This window comes from Trichechus manatus, unplaced genomic scaffold, assembly GCF_000243295.1.
Source record: "Trichechus manatus latirostris isolate Lorelei unplaced genomic scaffold, TriManLat1.0 scaffold00027, whole genome shotgun sequence".
Taxonomy (NCBI): domain Eukaryota; kingdom Metazoa; phylum Chordata; class Mammalia; order Sirenia; family Trichechidae; genus Trichechus; species Trichechus manatus.
Window position 1 is genome coordinate 23,053,596 of NW_004443963.1, and position 21,704 is coordinate 23,075,299.

Genomic DNA, 21,704 nt, shown 5'->3' on the forward strand with positions numbered 1-21,704 from the left:
ATTCCGACTCATGGTGACCCCATGTGTGTCAGAGTAGAACTGTGTTCCACAGGGTTTTCAATCGCTGATTGTTTTGGAGTAGATTACCAGGCTTTTCTTCCCAGGTGCCTCTGGGTGGACTCGAACCTCCAACCTTTCAGTTAGCAGCTGAGCAAGTTAACCTTTTGCACTATCCAGGAATCTTCATTAGGGTTTCTCAGTTCAAGCCTGCAGTGACCCAGTAATTTACCTTTAACCCCACTGACTACAGGGATACAGTGAGTTGGTTATTCATTCAATTCAGCAAATATCTATTAGGTCCTGGTCTAAAAAAGGTAGGTCATTAGGTGCTGGCCCTACAAAGATAGAGGTGTGATCCCTGCCCACCAGGAGCTCATGGTCTAGAAAGGCAGGCAGGTATATCAACAAGCAACCAGAAAATTCTGTGTCATACTAGGGGTATGAGCAAGGAGCTATATAAGCAGAAAGATTAAATAAGCTAATTCTGCCTAGGGCACAGAAGGGAAGAAAGATGCCCAGAGGGTTTCATAAAGAAAAGGATATTTAAATTATGTCTCACAGGTAAACAAAATGATATAACAAGAGGAGGGTGGTTATTTTAGGCAGAGACGGAGTTGTGAACACAAAGTGTGTGTGTGTGTGTGTGTGTGGCCTGGTGGGGGTGCCAAAAAGGGGACAGTGAGCAGGAGAGATCAGGTATACAAGGCAGAAAATCACCTTAGAAGGGTAGACCGGAATCAGATTGGAAAGGCCTTCGATTCTATATAAAGGAGTTCAGGCTTTTTCTAAAAGTAAAGGTGTTTAGGCAGGGGACTGGTGGCAATGTGAAAGGTGGATGCCTGGGGCTCAGGAAGACTAAAGCAGGGAGATTAATTACAGGGCCTAAGCAGTAACCAAGGTGAGTATGAGACTACTAGGCAGTGGAAATAAAAATTGAAAGAGAAAATTTTGAGATACATTGTCTAGGTAGAATGGACAGGATTTGGTAATCAAATGTGAGAGAAGTAAAAGACTTTGACGTTTCAAGTATGAGTGATCAAGCGTAGGTAATACTTTTAAGGGAGATGGGGAACTTAAGGATTATTTCCTCTCTTCACGTGTTGAGTCTGAATTATCTGTAGGACATTCAGATGAAAATGTCCAGTAGGCAGTCTTCCAGGTCAAGAGAAAAGTTAGAGCTTTGGGATTTAGGAATGCCCAGCATGTATGTAATACCTAAAGAGTAGGACTAAGGCAAGTGTTTAAGGGGGAGAAAGGAAGAGTAAGGAAAGGATAAAAGACAAGGAACACCAACACTTAAGGGACAACTAGAAGTAGCTATGAAGGAGAATCTGGTGGTGGTAAAGATTAAATGCTTGGCTGCTAACCAAAAGGTGAGGCAGTTCAAACCCACCAGCCTCTCTGCAGGAGAAAAGACCTGGAGATCTATTCCCTGCACCGATAAAGATTAACCCCACCCCCGAAAAAAAAACCATTGTCATCAAGTCAATTCTGACTTATAGCAAACCTATAGGAGAGAGCGGAACTACCCCATAGGGTTTCCAAGGCTGTAAATCTTTATTTTTTTATTTTATTGTTGTACTTTAAGTGAAAGTTTACAATTCAAGTTAGTCTCTTATACAAAAATTTACAGTTTATATAACCCTAATTGCTCTCCCTATACTGTGACAGCACATTCCTCCTTTCCACCCGATTTCCCATGTCCATTCAAACAGCTTCTGACCCTGTCTGCCTTCTCATCCCACCCCCGGACAGGAACTGCCCATTTAGTCTCATGTATCTACTTGAGCTAAGAAGCACACTCTTTTATGAGTATCATTTTATGTCCACAGTCCAGCCTAATCTTTGTCTGAAGAGTTGGCCTTGGGAATGGTTTTAGTGCTGGGTTGACAGAGAGTCTGGGGGCCATGCTTTCTTGGGTTCCTCCAGTTTCAGTCAGACCACTAAGTCTGGTCTTTTTACTAGGAGTTCTGCACCCCCCTTTTCTCCTGCTCCATCAGGGACTCTGTTGTGTTCCCTGTCGGGGTGGTCATTGGTGGTAGCCAGGCACCATCTAGTTCTTCTGGTCTCGGGCTGATGCAGTCTCTGGTTTACGTGGCCCTTTCTGTCTCTTGGGCTAATACCTTCCTTGTGACTTTGGTGTTCTTCATTCTCCTACTCCAGGTGGGTTTGGACCAATTGATGCATCTTAGATGGCCGCTCATTAGCTTTTAAGACCCCAGACACCACTCACCAAAGTAGGATGCAGAACATTTTCTTAATAAGCTTTGTTATGTCAATTGACCTAGATGTCCCCTGAAAACATGATCCCCAGACCCCACCCCTACTATTCTGTCCCTTGAAGTGTTTGGTTGTATTCAGGAAACTTCTTAACTTTGGTTTAAGTTCAGTTGTGCCGACTTCCCCTGCAGTGTGTGCTGTCCTTACCTTCACCTAAGATAATTGTCTACCATCTAGTTAGTGAATAACTCTCTCCCTCCCTCCCCATCCTCATAACCATCAAAGAATGTTTTCTTCTGCGTTTCAAATTTTTCTTGAGTTCTTACAATAGTGGTCTTATACAATGTTTGTCCTTCTGTGACTAAGTTCATTCAGCATAATGTCAAGGCTGTAAATCTTTAAGGAAGCAGACTGCCACATCTTTCTCCAGCGGAGCAGCTGGTGGGTCCGAAACGCCAACTTTTTGGTTAGCAGCCCTGTGCTTAACCACTGAGCCAGCAGGGTTCTTTCCGTAAAAGATTACAGCCTAGGAAACCCTATGGGGCAGTTCTACTCTGTCACACGTGGGTCGCTATGAGCCGGAATCAATTTGACAGCACACACATGAAGGAGAATAAAAAGAATATTCAGGACAGCTGAAGGAGAACCAGGAGAGTATGAGTTTCACATTCTATGGGACGAAAGCTTTAAGATGGGATGGTCAACAGTAATACATTGTCGCAGAGAAGTCTAAGAGGCTAAAGACTCAAAGAGATCGCTGGAGCTGGCTGCCAGGTTGCTGGTAAGTATGAGAAAAATTTGGTATATGATGGTACTGAACAAAATATACAGTGGCCTGAAGGATGAACAAAGAAAGAAAGGAAAAAAAAAGGAGTGTAAGCTACTTTCACTGACCTTGGAAATGGAAAGAACTAGATCAGTAGCTTGAAGAGGAAGCAGAAGTTTCTTCAAAATGGGGTGAGGGGAGGGACTTAACTATGCTTGCAGGCTAACAAGAGAGAACCAAATGAAGAGACTGAAGATACAAGGAGAAAATATCAGTGAAACAAAGAAAAGGAAGTCAAAGAAAATGGGGTTGAGAGCCAAGTGGCAGGGATGGCCCTGCAAAGAAATATTTCTTTCCTACAAAGAGAAAAAAAAGGGTGCGGGGGGTGGGGGAGAGCATAAATTGGTGAATATACTTAGGTTTGATGTCTGTAGTAAAAGAGAGTTTGAGGAAATTCATGCTTCCATTTTCTCCATCAAATAGGAGGCAAGTCATCTGCTGAGAATGAGGTCAGGGTTGGGAAGCTTGCAATTAATGCTATCTATCTCACTCACCAAACTATTAAGTACTTAGTGGCAGAGCTGCCTTTTTTAACCATAGTATAAACTGGCCAAGGATTCTTGGATGGGTAGGAAGGGAAAGCCATAGCCTGATGGGAAACTGGAAAGGCTGTCAGTAACTTCAGTTTCAGTTTCAGAGGGGGCCACAGTCCAGATTAAATCATGTTAAACACTGGTTTTATAGTAACTGAATGTACATAAATAGAAGGAACCAAGACCCCTTGTAAAAAAGGCTTTTTCTAGGGCTGGTGAAGGGAAATTACAAGATGAGCCTAAAACATCTTAAATATCAGAAAGAAAAAGCTCAAAAAACAAAAGAATGGGGACATGTCAAAGGGACACAGGAGTCAACCTGAAAAAGCTCCCAGTGGCCAAAGCTGGGACAACTTGAGCAACAAAATAACATAGTAATGGATTATAACCCAAAGCATAAAATAAATGTACTTGAGTTCATGCTAATATAAATGACTGACCCCTACCCCAACTCCATTGAGGGCAGGTTAGATTTACTGATTCATTCCCAAAGAATAGTGGGAAAAAATCATTAACTTTACAGTGGGGAGACCTGGCAAACACTACCTTAACCAAGTGACGAAGGTTATCAGCAGCAACGTCATATGAATATCACATACCCGTGACACACTATGATGAGAAGGCACTCGACCTCTGGTATTCTTTCCAAAAACCCATATGCTCAGTCTTATGAGAAAACCATCAGACACACCCAGATTGGGGGATATTCTACAGTACACGTGGGCAATACTCAAGACTGTCAAGGTCATGAAAAACAAGGAAAGACTGAGAAACCATCACAGACTAAACTGGGGAGACATGACAACTAAATGTAACATGGTACCCTGGATTGGATTCTGGAACATAAAGAGGACATCAATGGAAAAACTGGTGAAACCCAAATGAAGTCTGGAGTTGAGCTAATGTGCCAATGTCAGTTTCTTAGTTTTGACACATGTACCATAGAAATGTTAACAATGGAGGAAGCTGAGAGAGGGTTATGAAAACTCTGTACTATTTTTACAACTTTTCTGTAAGTCTAAAATTATTCCAATAAAAACTTTATTAAAAAAAAAAAAAAAGTGGGGCTGCCTCCATTCTCTTGGCCCTCCACATTTGTATGAAGTTGTGGCACACTAACCTGGCCGTGGAATTCCTTACCTGGTAGGTTTAAGTGTGGTACAGTTGCACTGATTCACATGTATGGGATCACAACATATTGTAGTTGGAAACCTTTGTTGGTTTCAGAATTTGAAGTTATAATAACCATATTCTTTCCCCCATTCCCAACCCTCAACACACCAGAGACATGGCTTTTTATTAAAAAACTTTTTTTTAATTGGTTTACAAAGAAGCTACAGACTACATTGAAACTAATCTTTGTACAAAAAGGCAAAACAAACAAAAAAAAAAGAGCCCCAAAACACCCAGAGACAAAAGGTAGGAGGGAAAGACAAGAAAGGAAGATGTAAGAGAGCAGGAAGAAACTGAAAAGACAAGAGATTAGCTTCACACATACACAAGAGCAAGGAAAAGAAAAAAAAAGCAAGAAAGATGAGAGAGCATTTAAAAGTATTTCCCCACACAGCCCTGGTGATAATCGGATTGGAACCAACAACAAATACAGCATAAGATTATTAAGAGGTTTAAAAAGGCAACAGCGGTATGGAGACTGGTTATTGCCAGAGTTAAGAAAAATAAACTTGTTTTAGGCACCAGAGATTGGAGCACCGCCTCTCCCTTCAAAGGATGACAGAAGAGGGAAGAGGAAGCAGGCCCTGGGGCAGCTGCCATGGGTGTGTGTACAAGGGGTCTTCTCAGGTCAATCTCAGCGTATTTTCCCCAAAGTCTTTGTGCCCTAGACTCTGGTGAAGGCTATGGGATGCCACTGGGAGAAAGGGGTGAGCAGAAATATGAAGGCCTGCCCTTGTCCACACTGTTTAACAGCAGTTGCTGGAAAAGTGGAGGGCTGGGTGAAGGAAGCCCATCCCCCAGGTGAAGGCACAGTATAATTCCTGAAGGTGAAATATAGAAAAACGCACACCCTAGGAGAGGTAGCAACAAAGTCCTCACTACCTGAAGCCCCAGCCTAACCCCATTTTTCTGATAGTGAGCTGGGACTTAGCGGAGTTGAGGGACAGATCACCACATCTCTATTCCCACAGCAGAGACAAGGAAGGCTGGGACTGTCTGATGATGATGAAAGGGTAAAATGGAATAAAATATTCATTTCTCTCAAATGAATGTTGTGGAGGAAATCTTTTTGGGTTTGGGGAAGTCAGACTGGAGAAGATCTAGGAAGGAATGAAACCAAGGACTCCCTTCTTTTCCTTTCCCAGCCTTCAATCTGAGGCAAGTGAGCCAAATCTGGAAGAGGGAGTAGGAATTTAAGCTTAGGGCTGCTTAATGTCTTCCTTGGGGCTGGTGTTTAGGGAAGGCAGACAAAGGAAAGAAACAGGTCAACCTCAAAGCTGGTCTGCTCATCCTCCTAGAAGAGGTCTGTACCCCAGGAGGAGAGCCAAGAGAGGCACCAGAGAGAGCACAGGCTCCCAAACAAAAGTAATAACCTGCCCATATTTTATCAGCAGTTTTCAAAAGCAATGTTTTCCGGGGTTGGAGAAGTGCCATATCCTCCTTCCTTTCCACAAAGCTACTGCTGCTACCTTTCATCCCTGCACATAGTTACTGACTCTCTTCTAAGGGAGATGAAACTCTGAGATTGCACGTTTCTCCTCCCAATCCCAAGACTACCCAGCTTCAGACAGGCGAAGCAGAGCTATGCAAAGGGACTCTCACTTGAGGCAGCTAGATTATCTTCATTTCCTTGGTACATAATTTCCAAAACTCTTTTGATCTGATCCCAAGGTCCAAAAGGCATCAGGGTACTTACAATCCAAAGAAAACTTTAAGCAAGTAGCACCAAGGCTCCCCCAAAGCAAACAGGGGCCTGATTAGCACCCCTAGAAGAACCCCTCAAATAGTATATAAATTTATTGCGTCGTAGCAAAGATCTGCAACTTCCAGTATTCACATAGGTGTGAAGATACTAATACAAAATATATTCTGAAAGTCAAACACCTGCAGTTCATAGTGCTTTCTCAGATGTGTTAAAAAAATACAATGCTTAGTTTCCTATATAGGATATACAAAAGCAAAAAAAAATATATGTATATAGTAGAAATAAATCAGCCATAGTAATTTATAGCTTTTGTCTCCAACCCTCTCCCAATGATAATCTTTTACCCCACACTTCAGTCTATACTTTCTGGGATCAAGGGTTCTATTTATTCTGAACCACACTGAGAAACATCCATTAAATTGCATATCTGCACAGCACCCACAGCTGCACCAGCTGGGAGGTCCCTGAAGGAAGATGGTGTGGGTTGTTACTGCTCTGGGTAAAAAGTGAGACAGTCAAATGATGAACAGATGAGCGTGACTGGGTAACTTGAAAGGATAAGCGTATGAGTGCTTTAACATTACCACTCCTCTGGGCATCCCATCCCTGCAAGGTTTGGTCATTAAAAAAATAAAAAAGCAACTAATGGAAAACAAAAAAATCAGAATCAATATGCCTGTCAGTTCCATTAATTTATGCTGGCCAAAAATTCAGGGAAAGGGGATTTTCAGTAATGAGCTCCTGACTCAAGGAATGTAAGCTCCTAACTTCTGTGGAAAAGAGAGTGGCTCACTGCTGCCGGGAGACAAAAGCAGAAGCTGTTACAGTTTTGGGGCTAACTAAGATACTGAATCTGGAGCTTCCTTGGTGAGAATGGACTAAGGCAAGTGGAAAGAACAATTTGATATAAATTCACTCATAGTAATGCTAATGAAGTGGGTTGAGGATAAACCAGCAGCTTTCCACCCAAGAGAGAATCATCATCAATTAACCATCAAATACCTTGTAGTTTTCAGCATCATTACGCTAGTTTATATGTAATAATTTCATATTGGAGGAGACTTCATTCCTTGAAATGCTCTAGCAAAATACTGCACACTCTCGTGAGTTACCTGCCCCTTTCCTCCAAAAGATGCGAAAGTACATGATTACAGACATAAAAATAATAGGTTCTGAATTCTGCCTTTTAGTGGGAAAATAAGGGTTTCATAGAGGCTGCGCATGGATGACTTTTACTTCAGCATTATTAGATCTGGGGAAAGTTCCTTGCAATAGTTCCTGAGGGTTGAAAACAGCATTAAGTCTGCGAGAAAGGACCAAATGAAGTGAACTATTGTTGAGAATATTAACAGTTATTCTATTTCAGGTTAAACATCAATAAAAACTTACCCAAACCCTAATTTAGATGGATTTTATATAAAATATATAATAAGAGTCATAGCATCATCCATTTGTAGCCAAGGTAAAAAGACTTATGAAAAGAACTAGGACTCTGCTATAGATCTGGATGTTGGTTTCACTTTCAAACACAAAAACAGCTTCCTCTTTTAAAAGTGCAGTAGAGTATCCCCCATTCATAATTATAACTGATTTAGCATAAGCAAAGAAATGACTTCAGGAACATACCCAGGTTTTTAGATAGATTTCTAGGTAATGGGCCTGAAAGGCATTTGATCTGGATTTGATTTATTTTCCAACAATTTCAAATATAACGTTTCATCTGTGTGTAGATATATACAGGCATAAACACACATTCAAACACACAGTCATACACAAAAACTTCACTTTCTATCAGATCAGGGTAAATTTTTATTGCAGGTCTCTTTTAGTATTGGCTAACAGAAAACCTATCCCCAACCTAACAGATTACACACATACACACAGTCATTTCCACACTTCCTCACAGTGAAAAGCTCTCTGACAAGATACCAGAAGGTCAAGAGAGACAATGCTTTAATGGCTGGGCCTTGAGGACAATTCTGGTTGCATTTCAATCTTAGTGCCAAATGCACCAAGAGTTCCCTGCCGCTCTAATTTTTGGGTCAGTCTCTTCTGGAATCAGGCCATTAAGAAAGCAGGATGATTTCTCCCATTCTCTCCTCTAAACCACAGTGGTAAGACAAGATTTCTTTTTGTTCTGGGCTATTATTCCCATGATCCTGTGCTTCCTTTTCCCTTAGGAACCATCCAAGTACATATAGAAAGAGTTAAGGGAAAAGAACGTAAGAACCACTGCCTTGCCACTAGTACGTGCTCTGGAGTTCCACAGAATGGAAACCTGGAACAGATTCATCAGCTGACACTCCTTAATAACACAACGGGAAAGAAACTCTGAGGATGTTCAAAGAGGAAGTGTATTTCCTTTCAGAATGAGAACTCAAAAGCCCACACATCAAAGCCTAGAGAGCTACCTTGGAAGAAAGACCGCTGTACAAAAGTCCAAATACTCCACTAACTCCTGAACCCAACTACTTTGAGTCACCTCCTCTTCTGAACACTTCGTTTTCCCACTGAAAGCCCCTACCTATTACTTAACCATCTTTGGACAGTTTATTCATTCTGACCCCAGATTATCACTTTCAAAGGGTCTCTTGTCCATTTACATAGAAAACTTCTGAATCTTGATGCTTAGAGCAGCTAGGGAAGGGAGATGCCTTTGACTCTCCAGCACCAACAGGGTGCCTGCGTCAGTAGTTTTTTAAACACTCCCTTCACAGCTACCTCAAGCATCAGCCTGGGCTTCAAGGCTTCTCTGTTCTGCTGCTAGGACTAAGGACTTTAAAATATTGACAGAAGAGTATCATTCAGGGATCACTACCAAAAATAAAACATGAAGTGATCAGGTAAGAGAAGGGAAGACAGAAAGGGTTGAGGCAGGAAAGGAGTGCAAGAAGCTGATCCCAAATAAAGACAAAATTGAGAGGAAAACATAATGTATGTGTATATATAAACTAAAAGCGGAGCATATGAATGCTTAATCTGGTGAGAAGCCAAGACAACATCCATAGGAAAGCTTGATGTGTCACAACAAGGCTCAGCCATAGGGAAATAAGGCAATATAAAAAATGACCAAGATTTTTTGGTCACAGAATGGTCTCCTTCCTCCTCCCAGCCAACCCCTGTGAATGCATCTCTATATATCTTTATATATATATATTTATATATATAATATAGAATCTGTTTTTTGTTAAAAAGTATTTCAATGATCATATATATTTATCAAGGCATGATGGCTTTAGGAAAGGGGAGGGGAATCCATCATGGGGGAGCTGAGATGGGAAGGGCAGGAAGGGGAGGCTGGGGTAAGAAGTGTAAGAAGAAACTGCCTGGGGTCAAACAAATGCTCATCAAAGGGTGGCACCAACAGAATTTTCACTAATATTTCCCACTTCAAGGAGGCAATGATGATACAGGTGGGTGCCAGGACCCCATCTCTTCTCTTGCATCCCTCCCCCAATTCTTCCCACCACCATATATTTTAATGCCTCATGGCTCTCTCTCCCACATGTCTCTTGGACCCATGCTACCTTGCATCCCCGGGGTTGATAGGTACGGCCCATATGTCTCTGGCCCCGGGAGCCTGATCTCAGAAGCCATTGCCACTGATATTAATGGACTGCAGATCGGCCACCTGCATGACGTTGATGCCACTGTTGGCAAGACGGGCAATACCCTCTGGACAGATGGCCTCCATGGCTACCATATTGGTGGTAATAAGGGCTGAAGGAGTGGCAGTGCCGCTGCCTTCTGAACCTGCCCCACTGTCCAGGGGCAAAGTGCCCACACTGAGGGCTACACCTGGGCCCCCTTTCTTATTCTGGTGGGTCTTGATATGCTTTGACAGATGGTCACTCCTCATGAAGCGCTTGGGGCACTCAGGGCAGGCAAATTTCTTTTCACCTACGTAAAGGAAGAAAAAGAAGGTAAGAAGTTGACATCATAAGAAGTGGGGGTACTTTGCCTAATTCACTGCCACCAAACTATATTAGGCAGAATAAGCTGATAAGAACAAGAGAAAGCTGCATCTCTTGCTTTGTGGGAGAGAAAAATAAATATAGGCTGGGAGTACTCAGCAAGGAAAGTGGAACTTAGCAGAAAGTTAAAGCAAAACAGAAACTATGAAGAATAATGGGTCAACTCTCCCCCTTCAAAATCCCGCTCAAAAACCTAGCTTGTTTCTTCTTAAAGCTTTTCCAGATTAACACCAATTCCATTTGTGGCCCATACATTCAGTTTCAAATGTACATTTTTCTTAATTTGTTAGTTATTTCATAAGTATATTTTGCATCTCTCTATTCTGGTCTATTATTATTGCTCTCTTCCTCTGGCTTTTGCTCACCTGTGTGTGTACGTTTGTGCCTCTGCAACTCATCTGAACGTGTAAAGCGTTTCCCACAGTATGACCAGGTACACATGAATGGTCTCTCGCCTGTGTGCCAGCGCAAGTGTGCCCGTAGATGTGAGGTCTTGCCATATACTTTGCCACAACCTTGGATGTGACAAATGTGCTGTTTCTTTTTGCCAGGGTCCCCAGAGCCCCTGCAAGTGAGGACACAACTATTCATTATTCATTCTAGAAACAGAATTAAAGAACCATAAAGCATCAATAGCAACTACTTAATCCACTCAAAACTAACCCAAATTATTATTATTTAAAAAAAAAAAAAAGCTTTCCTTTAGTATCAGAAGATAAAATCTTTAGTTGATTCTGGTACTTAACACCCCAAATTCAAGTTTTAGGTTTCTTCTCTACTGGATATTTGCTCTTTCCTGCTCTACTGTTGCTTAATCAAATTTTTTTTTGGTGGGGGGTAAATTTTATTGTGCGTTAAGTGTAAGTTTACAGTGCAAATTAGTTTCTCACTCAAAAATTTATACATAAATTGTTCTGTGACATTGGTTGCATTCTCTGTAATGTGTCAGCACTCTCCGCCTTTCCCTTTATACCTCAGGTTCCGTATGTCCATTCATCCAGTTTTCCTGTCCTTTCCTGCCTTCTCATCTTTGCTTTTGGTGTTGCCCATTTGGTCTCATGCCTGATTCAACTAAGAAGCACATTCCTCAAGTGTGTTAGTGTTTGTTTTACATGTTTGTATAATCTTTCACTGAAAAGTAACTTTGGGAGTGGCTTCAGTTCTGAATTAGCAGGGTGTCTGGGAGCCATAGTGTTGGGGGTAACTCCAGTCTCTGTCAGACCAGTAAGTCTGGTCCTTTTTTTGTGAATTTGAATTTTGTTCTATGTTTTGCTCCCACTCTATCCAGGACCCTCTGTTCTGATTCCTGTAAGAGTCGTCAGTGGTGGTAGCCAGGCACCATCTAGTTCTGGGTGCTTAAACAATTTCGATGTTTGAATGTTTGGATATTTGAACAGATCATTACTCTTGTGGGACTTGTGCAGTTTGTGAGGCATTTTCTTGAAATTTTCAGGAAGTTTAAGTCTCAATCCAAGGAAATACTGTGAATCTGGTGATATTTTTGGCTAGGAACTTACTTAATGAGCAAGAGTTGTCTTTTTAAGACTTGGTAGGAAATTTTAATATTATATTTTACAACTATAAAACTTTTCTCCTAGAATAAGGGTCAAGAGCTAAATGGTGAAGTCTGAAAACTGAAAAGCTGGGACAGTATTAGTGATTTCACTGGAAAGGATGGGTTGGATTAAAGTTTAAAAAGAGAACTTTCAAACATCAAAATTGATTAAGCAACAGGAGAGCAGGAAAGAGCAAATACCCAGTAAGGAGGAAACCTAATTAATTCAAACTATATAAAAAAATATTCCCTGTATGGAGCAGATCCCAAGGTACTCTCAAGAATTAGTTCTGAAACATTTTTTGGCCAAACGGATTTACTCCATGTGTGATCCATTAGTAGGCACTGGGGCGATTTCCAAGAGGGATTTTTCTTGGGTTTTAATAGCACATATTAGCAGAGGAAAAAAACCCTAATGGAAATGAAATCATACTTAGGTGGAAATCAGAGAATTTTCTTCAGAAATTTAAATCCACTTCATGCTTTGTTAGAGGGAAACTGTACTTTACTCAGTACTTCTGACTCAGGAGGACTTTGCCCGCTTTTCCTGTAACTTGTTGTTGTTGTTAGGTGCTGTCGAGCTGATTCCAACTCACAGCAACCCTATAGGACAGAGTGGAACTACCTCATAGGGTTTCCAAGACGCAACTGGTGAATCTGAACTGCCGAGCTTTTGGTCAGCAGCCGAGCTCTTAACCCCTATGCCACTAGGGCTCTTTTCCTGTAACTCAGGGTAACCTACGAAGAATTCAAATTATTTTTTGTTTTGGTGCTTTTGTTTCTTGTATTTTTGTACGTATTTGTATTGGGACAAAACTTTAACAGATTTTTCAAAGGCATTTAAAAGACTAAGTGGCTTAGTCAACTCTTCCTATTACCTTTCAAAAGCAGTGACACTAGAGGGAAAAGAATTTAGAACTCTCTGGAGCTATTAAATAACAGGTGTTACTAATGAAAAAATTAATCAGACTTTTGATCTGCAGGACACTTTAGATTCTCTGATGGAGAATTTTTCTACCTGAAGTAAGCATTTTTGTCTATTTTAAAGGAAAGAAAGACTTGAAAAACTCTTGATTCCCACATAGCCACTGAAAAAAAAAATCATTACAGTAGATAGGTTTAGGGAAGTTTCTTTTTCGTTACAAGACTGTTTTGCAAGCAACTTCTCAAAAGAGACATTTGGTAACAACTATTAGACCTGCTGGCTCCACCTTATTTCCTTATCTCTAGGTGAAAGCAGGCACCTATTAAGGTTCAAGGTCTTAAGAGCTGATGAAAGAGCCAGAGCTGGAACCAAGATCCTGTAATAAATCTATTCAAAAGTACCACCTCTGATCCCTTTGCAAAGTTGCTAAGTCTTAACTATTAAAAAATTAATCCTCTTTCCTCTTATCTCCAAACCCACTAACTTTTGTTTTTTACACTCTTAAGAGACTAGGTGGGTAAACTCACCTTCCTTCACTGTCCTTACAGTAGGGACAGGTGCATGCTTCCCGCCGGGTCTTCCGACCAGGTTGGGGTTGGGGATCTGGGCTGTTCTCTCCTTCTTCTCCACCTGCTGTGTCATCGTGTACTCCATCACCACCAGCCCCATGGAGGCCAAGCTGAGCTCCATGATCACCTGAAATTGGGAGAGCAGAGTCAAGATGGGAAGCAAGGGAAGACATTACAGCCTCTGGCATTTAAGTGACACCCTACATTCACAGCACCGTTTCTTCAAAGTTTTGAAGCCACATTCACTGATACCACTCATGCTTGAAATCTAAAGAATCATCTTTGAAAATAGTCAATAAATATATGAAAATATGGCCAGTCTCACTCATAATTTAAAAATGCAACTCTACTTGTAATGAATTTCTGTAATTCTTCACATACCGGACTGTGATACAGAGCACTGGTAAAAAAGGCCTTTTCATATACATCTAGTGGTAAATTGGTATAACTTTGGGAAGGCTGGAAACCCTGGCTGCATAGTGGTTAAGTGCTATGGCTGCTAACCAGAAGTCTGGCAGTTCAAATCCACCAAGCGCTCCTTGGAAACTCTATGAGGCAGTCCTACCCTGTCCTATAGGGTCGCCAGGAGTCGGAATCGACTCAATGGCAATGGGTTTTTTGGGGTTGTGAAGGCCAATTTTGTAATATTGTTAAAAATTTAAAGGCACATCTTTTTTGAACCAGCAATTCTGCTTTGAGCCAGCAATGTCCACTGGATATACTCATAATTACATAAAGTTATGTGATAATAATGTTTTCTGTAGCTTTGTAATAACAAAAAACTGGAAACAATCTAAATGTACACCATTAAAGAACTAAATAAGAATATTACGATAAATTTATACAACAGACTACTAAATAGCCACTAAAAAGAATAAGATAGTTATGTACTGTTACAGAAAGCTGCCCAACAAATCTCTTACTGACTCCCAGGTATCTCCAGAGCTAAAGTGCTATGGAACCAACCAAATGGAAATGACTGAAAGAGACTTTAAGACATTCCAAATAAGAAATCATATAAAACCTAAGGCAGCATGATGGTTAGATGGTATAGAAGGAAATTCATCACTCTGCCTTCTAAAAATGAGCAAAATTGTGGCTGAATATCCAGCAGAGAATAGTACATGTATATTTTCAATTGTGACACAATGAGGAAAAAACTGAGGTCAAAGTTAATTCTGTATAGCTAAGCTATACATTCCAAGAAGGTTTTGATTTGGGACTGTATGCTTCTTAAAATGCTAGAAAAAGAAAGAAAATATCGAGTATACACTCTAGTATGTCATCTAATGTCATTTGCTTTTACAAAAACTCTGTGTGAACTCACTATATTTCTCTCCTGGTTGACACACATAAATGCTACAGATCTGTAGGCCAGTGTTTTTCAAACTTTTTAAACTTGCAAACCCACAGTGTAAAAAAAAAGACTGTGACCTGGTACACAGACTTAACTGAAACAAAAGTTGCATAAACAACACTGACCCTTATTATAAGCAGTGTATCCTGAAATTTTCTAGATTCTACTTAAAAATTTTTTTTCCTTAATGCTGGTCATGGCCCAGTATACACTGACACAAGTTACTGGTCACTGCTGGACCAATAAGCAACATCATGATAAACGAAGAATTGTCAAGGATTTCATTTTACTTAGATCCAAAACCAACCCCCATGGAAACAGCAGTCAAGAAATCAAACGGGCAAATCTGCCGCAAAAGACTGCTTTTAAAGTGTTAAAAAGCAAAGGTGTCACTTTCAGGACTAAGATGCGCCTGACCCAAGCCATGGTATTTTCAATCGCCTCATATGCATGCAAAAGTTGGACAATGAATAAGGAAGACCGAAGAATTGATGCCTTTGAATTATGGTGTTGTTGAAGAATACTGAATATACCATGTACTGCCAGAAGAACGAACAAAGCTGTCTTGGAAGAAGTACAATCAGAATGCTCCTTAGAAGCAAAGATGGTGAGACTCTGTCTCACGTACTTTGAACATGTTATCGGGAGGGATCAGTCCCTGCAGAAGGACATCATGCTTGGTAAAGCAGAGGATCAGCAAAGAAGAGGAGACCCTCAATGAGATGGACTGACACAGTGGCTGCCAACGATGGGCTCAAACATAGCAAAAATTTTGACGGCGGCACAGGACTGGGCAGTGTTTCATTCTGTTGTACGTAGGGTTGCCATGAGTCGGAAGCAACTTGACAGCACCTAACAACAACAACATACTGATTTCAGGAACCACTAATGGGTCACACCTGACATCTGAAAAACAATGCTCTAAGCCAAGGGCTAAAAGTAATGTTTCACAGAAATAGATAACACTTTTCTTAAGTTTTCAAAGCATCTAGTATCAATAAGTATTCACTTATGAAAGCAACCTGTAAATAAGTTATTAACGATCGATATTTAGTATTTCTATAAATGGTAGGTGCTGAATAGGCCTGCTTAATTTTATCTGTTTTATAAAGAATGAAACTAAGTAACTGGGGTAAGGTCAGGCTTAACATCTAGAAATCTAGCCTCTTGTTTTTATACTGTATCTTATCCCCCACACTTTTCAGCTCATCAACATAATTTTGAGTTACCATACCTAATCATAAGCTCTCCTTTGTGCGTTCCTTTTAACTCTATCACTTTTAGGCAATAACAAATGGCATTAAAATAAACTTAATTGTTTTGAGATTTTCATGATACTGGTGGAGCTAAAACTGGGAACAAGTACTGGAGTATAGGGTTAAGAACAGGTTTTGGAATAAGATAAACATAGATATGGATCCCTGTACCACCATTTGATTAGCTTTCTGACAGTGAGCAAGCGACTTAACTTCTCTAGTTATAAATTTCTCCCATCAGAAAAATTTGGGTAAAATATATCAATCTTATAAAGTTGTAAAATACAAAAAATAATACATGTAAGGTGCTTTAGCACAGTGCCTGTCACACAGCAATAATTCAACCCACTGTAGGTAACAGTCTTAGGGAAATAATCTTGACTAATGGCAAAACTAGTGAGGAATTGTGGCACAAGATATGTATTTCGTTTAATCAATTGGTCTTAACATTTATTTGTTACTGAATGGAAACTCCCCTTAGTGGGGATGGAGAATTTATCTTTTGAATTATAAGCATAGCAGGCAAGGCAGGATATCTAGTACTGCCAGTGGATATGGATACCTACCAAATCACATCTGGAAGAGAAATTTATAAGACTGTAGATCCAGCTATCCACTCTAGGTTTTTAGAAACAAGACAAAACTGTGGAGCAAATAAGCAAACTAACATCTTTCATCTGTTTTCCAAGCTAACCTAATTCCATTAAAATATGGGAAGTAGTTCATTATTCACCAAAGTTCTCCCCTGTCCCATCTTCTATGCAGTTAATTGGGAGGTAAACCTTCCTCCACTTTAATGAAATGTAAGAAAAAGATTCAGGACAGGTATTAATTCAGTAAAAAGGGAAACAAAGAAATGATTAAGTAGCAGGACTCTGAAAATTTATCTCCAACCCTCTTCAAAATTCCTACAAAACAGATGTCAAAACTTATGTCCTCCTGGCCACCACACCACGAATTCAAAGAATTATTTTTTAATATGAAAACTGGGAATGGGGTTAGATACAATTTCAAATTAAAAAAAAAAAAAAAAAAGGAGTAAAATACCAACAAAGCACCAACATCAGACCAGAATCAGTTTCCAGCCCCTTTCAATAAGTTTTAAAGAACAGTTTTATCCTAAAATGTGGCACTAGTTATGAAATGAAAAAAATTAAAAATTCCCCTTTCCATGATGAAAGTAATCAGTAAACCAGAGGCAGAGTTTAATGACAGTTTTGCCCAGCCCAGTGTTTGCCTCTAGCATCAGGTTCTGACATAGCTATAGCAGTTACATACTTCATTTCAGCTTCCTCAAAGTGACGAAGTGTGCTTGAACTTTCAAGCAGACCAGAAGTCAAATATTCTATTCCTCTCTGAGAAAAAACTTGGGCAATACTGAAATAACACGAAATAAGAAACTCCCCAGTAACTTTCAAAAGTCTGATTCCTACACACTTCCAAAGACAGTGCCAGGATTTTCCTTCCCCCTATTCAACTGGTTTTGGGAATGTTGTGTTCTTTAACTCAGTAAGTATTAATACAGAAAGGCTGAATCTGAAAACTATACCTATACTAAGCACATACTAGATTTTCTGAGCATGTTTCACTTTACACAACAGATTTAATCCAAAAACATATCTCAGACCATGAAGTGTTTATGTAGTTAGCCATGTTGAAACAGAATACTGGTAACATATCACTTATGCGTGAGGAACATCAGGAATCTAGAATTTAGGGGGAAAAAAGGCTCTAGGTAACAAAAACAGATGTTTCACAATACATGGTAGTTTATTCTTTTTAAACACTGTAATAACAATTTTACCTATCTGGTTTCCTAGTCAAAAGTGAATTAGAGGTAGCAAATTAAGAGAAAAAGAGGGTAAGAGAATATAAGGGAATAAAAAAAATTGTGCTGTTAATGGCAGAAAAATTGACAGCTAAGAGTGATAAAATGTAATACTAAAAAATTCTATTAGATGACCTCCAAATTCATCCCCATATCAACTATTTTGTTACTGTGAGGTACAGTTAATATAGGAGAGACAGGATAAATACTTCATTGTTTTTAATCACTGGTTTTCAAAATAATGGTTTCCCAGAATCCTATAAAAATGACCAGTGGATTTTCCTTTTCTTAAACATTAGGTTTACTGAGATATAATTTACATATAACAAAACTCACCCTTGGACCAGGGATTCTCAACTGGGCACAATTTTGCTCCCCACGAGACATTTGGCAATGTCTGGAGACATTTTTGATTGTTGCATCTGACATCTAGCACTGCTAAATATTCTACAGTGTATAGGTCAGCCCACTCATCCCCTACAACAAAGAATTATATGGTTCAAAATGTCAACAGATTGTGTGCCTAGACTGAGAAACCCTGGTTTAGACAAATGTATACAGTAGTTTACACACTACAAGCAAGATATAGAACACTTTCACTTCAATTCCCTCATGCCCCTTGCAGCCCATTTTCTTTTTTGTAAAAATATGAACTCATGGATTTAAACATATTTGATCCACTGCAGTTATTATCGTTACTGATGCCCAAGCTGACTCACACTTTGGCCACAGAGACATATTCACATCAGCTTCTGAGTCCTTTGGAACATGATCACTGTACCTTCTTTGCTTTCTTGCATGAAAAGACACTCTATGTCTGATGTTAATTTTCTACTCCAGACCTAGGATCAGCTATTTCTTTAAGTATTCCTATGTTCTTTTAATGGGTAATAGTATTTAGACACCAAATCTGGTTCTTCAGTTATTTTGGTTATTTGAAGCTTCAGTAGATGCCACAGAAAGGAATCATGTGAACACTATTCCCTGAATGTTTATATTAGTATTAAATTGTCTGGCCGTTATACTTGAAGGTCTGTTTTTTTTTTTGGCTCATGTTTTATTTCCTTGATTTTCTTAGATTTTAATCCACTGTCTGCTGGCACTAAACATGTTGTCAAAAGTCCAATGATAATTCATTTTTCTTTCATTTATAAGTGATTAGGTCTTTTTTGCTAGGATGCAGAAATTATTTTTTCCCCTTAAAGTCCACTTGTTTTCTAGAATATATCTCAGCGTTCACCATTCTGGGTCAATTTCCCCAGGTACACTTCGGTAAAGTTTTCTTTCCATTCCGTAGCTTTGGTTTTCTTCCTTGGGAACTTCGTTTACATGAATGCTGGTTCTTTTTTGCCTATATTTTATATCATTTTACTGCTTTTCTTGTTTCTTTTAATTTATTAAATTTAATTTACCAAATTAAAATTTATTATATACTATGTATAAAAAAATTGAAATTTTACTTCATCTTTTTATTTTATTGAGGCATTATCTGCTGTGCTTATTTATTTATTCACGTTTCTTCTAAGTTCATCTTTAGTTCTGAAATTATTTTTTCATTTATTTCTTATTTTTTCCTGAGGTCTGTCACTTATCTTTTAAAATTCTCTTTTCCAATCACCTCGTTTCTTAGCCTTTTTAAATTTGAATTTATACTTTTCCTTCATAAAGTCTATCATTCCCTGAACTTCATTTTAGCTGATTTTCAACCACAAGGTTACAGAACTTTTCAAGATCTATCCTGAAGTACAACACTGTCAGTGATAGGATAATATTCATACACCTACTACAAAGAAGACCAGTTAATAGGGCTACTATTCAAATTCATGCACCAACCACTAAGGCTAACGATTAAGAAATCGAAGATTTTACCAACTTCTGCAGTCTTAAATTGATCAAACATGCAATCAGGATGCACTGATAATTACTTGTGAAAGCTGGAAACAAAGAAGAAGGAACAGTAGTTGGAAAACAGGGTCTTGGTAATAGAAATGACGCTGAAGATCGCATGATAGAATTTTGCAACACCAACGACTTCTTCATTGTAAATACCTTTTTTCAATGACTATACACAAGGACCTCGCCAGATGGAATACACAGAAATCAAATCGACTATATCTGTGGAAAGAGATGATGGAAAAGCTCAAAATCATCAGTTAGAACAAGATCAGGGGCTGACTGAGAACAGATTATCAATTGCTTATATGCAAGTTCAAGATGAAGCTGAAGAAAACTAGAACAAGTCCATGAGAGCCAAAATATGACCTTGAGTATATCCCACCTGAATTTAGAGACCATCTCAAGAACAGATTTGACGCACTGAACATAAATGACTGAAGACCAGATGAGTTGTGGAAGGACATCATACGAGAAGCAAGAGGTCATTAAAAAGACAGGAAAGAAAGAAAAGACCAAAATGGACATCAGAAGAAACTCTGAAAGTTGCTCTTGAACGTAGAGTAGCTAAAGCGAAAGGAAGAAATGATACAGTTAAAGAGCTGAACAGAAGGATTCAAAGGGCCGCTTGAGAAGACATAGTATTATAACGAAATGTGCAAAGACCTGGAGTTAGGAAACCAAAAGGGAAGAATACACTCAGCATTTCTCAAGCCGAAAGAACTGAAGAAAAAATTCAAGCCTCAAGTTGCAATATTAAAGGATTCTATGGGCAAAATATTGAACGATGTAGGAAACATCCAAAAATGACGGAAGAAATACAGAGTCACCGTACCAAAAAGAACTGATCGACGTTCACCCATTTCAGGAGTTACCATATATGATCAAGAATCGATGGTACTGAAGGAAGAGTTCCATGATGCACTGAAGGCACTGGTGAAAAACAAGGCCACAGGAATTTATGGAATACCAATTAAGATGTTTCAACAAACGGATGCAGCGCTGGAAGTGCTCACTCCTCTGTGCCAAGAAATTTGGAAGACAGCTACCTGGCCAACCAACTAGCAGAGATTTATATTTGTGCCCATTCCAAAGACAGGCGATCCAAAAGAATGAGGAAATTATTGAATAGTATCATTAGTATCACACATAAACAAAATTTTGCTGAAGATCATTCAAAAACAGTTACAGCGGTACATCAACAGGGAACTTCCAGAAATTCAAGCCTTACTGAGAAGAAGACATGGACCAAGGCGTATCACTGCTGATGTCATAGGGATCTTGGCTGAAAGCAGAGTACCAGAAGGATGTTTACCTGTGTTTTATTGACTATGCAAAGGCATCCGCCTGTGTGGATCATAACAAATTACGGATAACACTGCGAAGAATAGGAATTCCAACTTAATTGTGCTCCTGAGGAACCTGTATATAGACCAAGAGGCAGTCGTTCGAACAGAACAAGGGGATACAGTGTGGTTTAAAGTCAAGAAAGCTGTGCATCAGGGTTGTATCCTTTCACCATACTTAGTCTATCTGTATGCTGAGAAAATAATCTGAGAAGCTGGACTATATGAAGAACCACACGGCATCAGGACTGGAGGACGACTCATTAACAACCTGTGATACAAACTTGCTTACTGAAAACGAAGAGGACTTGAAGCACTTACCAATGAAGATCAAAGACTACAGCCGTCAGTATGGATTGCATCTCAACATAAAGAAAACAAAAATCCTCATAACTGGACCAATAAGCAACATCATGATAAACAGAGAAAAGACTGAAGTTGTCAAGAACTTCATTTTACTTGGATCCACAATCAACACCCAAGGAAGGAGCAGTCAAGAAATCAAACAACGCATTGCACTGAGCAAATCTGCTGCAAAAGACCT

At 39.5% G+C, this 21,704-nt stretch overlaps 1 protein-coding gene across 1 annotated transcript in view; it reads right to left on the reverse strand.

Annotated features, from left to right (window-relative positions):
* Window positions 1-9,637: 9,637 nt before the first annotated feature.
* The window catches only part of SP1 (Sp1 transcription factor), a 35,640-nt gene continuing 23,573 nt past the window's right edge, over window positions 9,638-21,704 (reverse strand). Inside the window, exons 3-5 of the mRNA XM_023729112.1 lie at window positions 13,439-13,607; window positions 10,797-10,996; window positions 9,638-10,357 (exon numbers count right to left, since the gene is read on the reverse strand). Of these exons, the coding sequence (XP_023584880.1) occupies window positions 10,044-10,357; window positions 10,797-10,996; window positions 13,439-13,607 (683 nt within the window). The 3' untranslated portion in view covers window positions 9,638-10,043. The remainder of the gene's footprint in view (window positions 10,358-10,796; window positions 10,997-13,438; window positions 13,608-21,704) is intronic.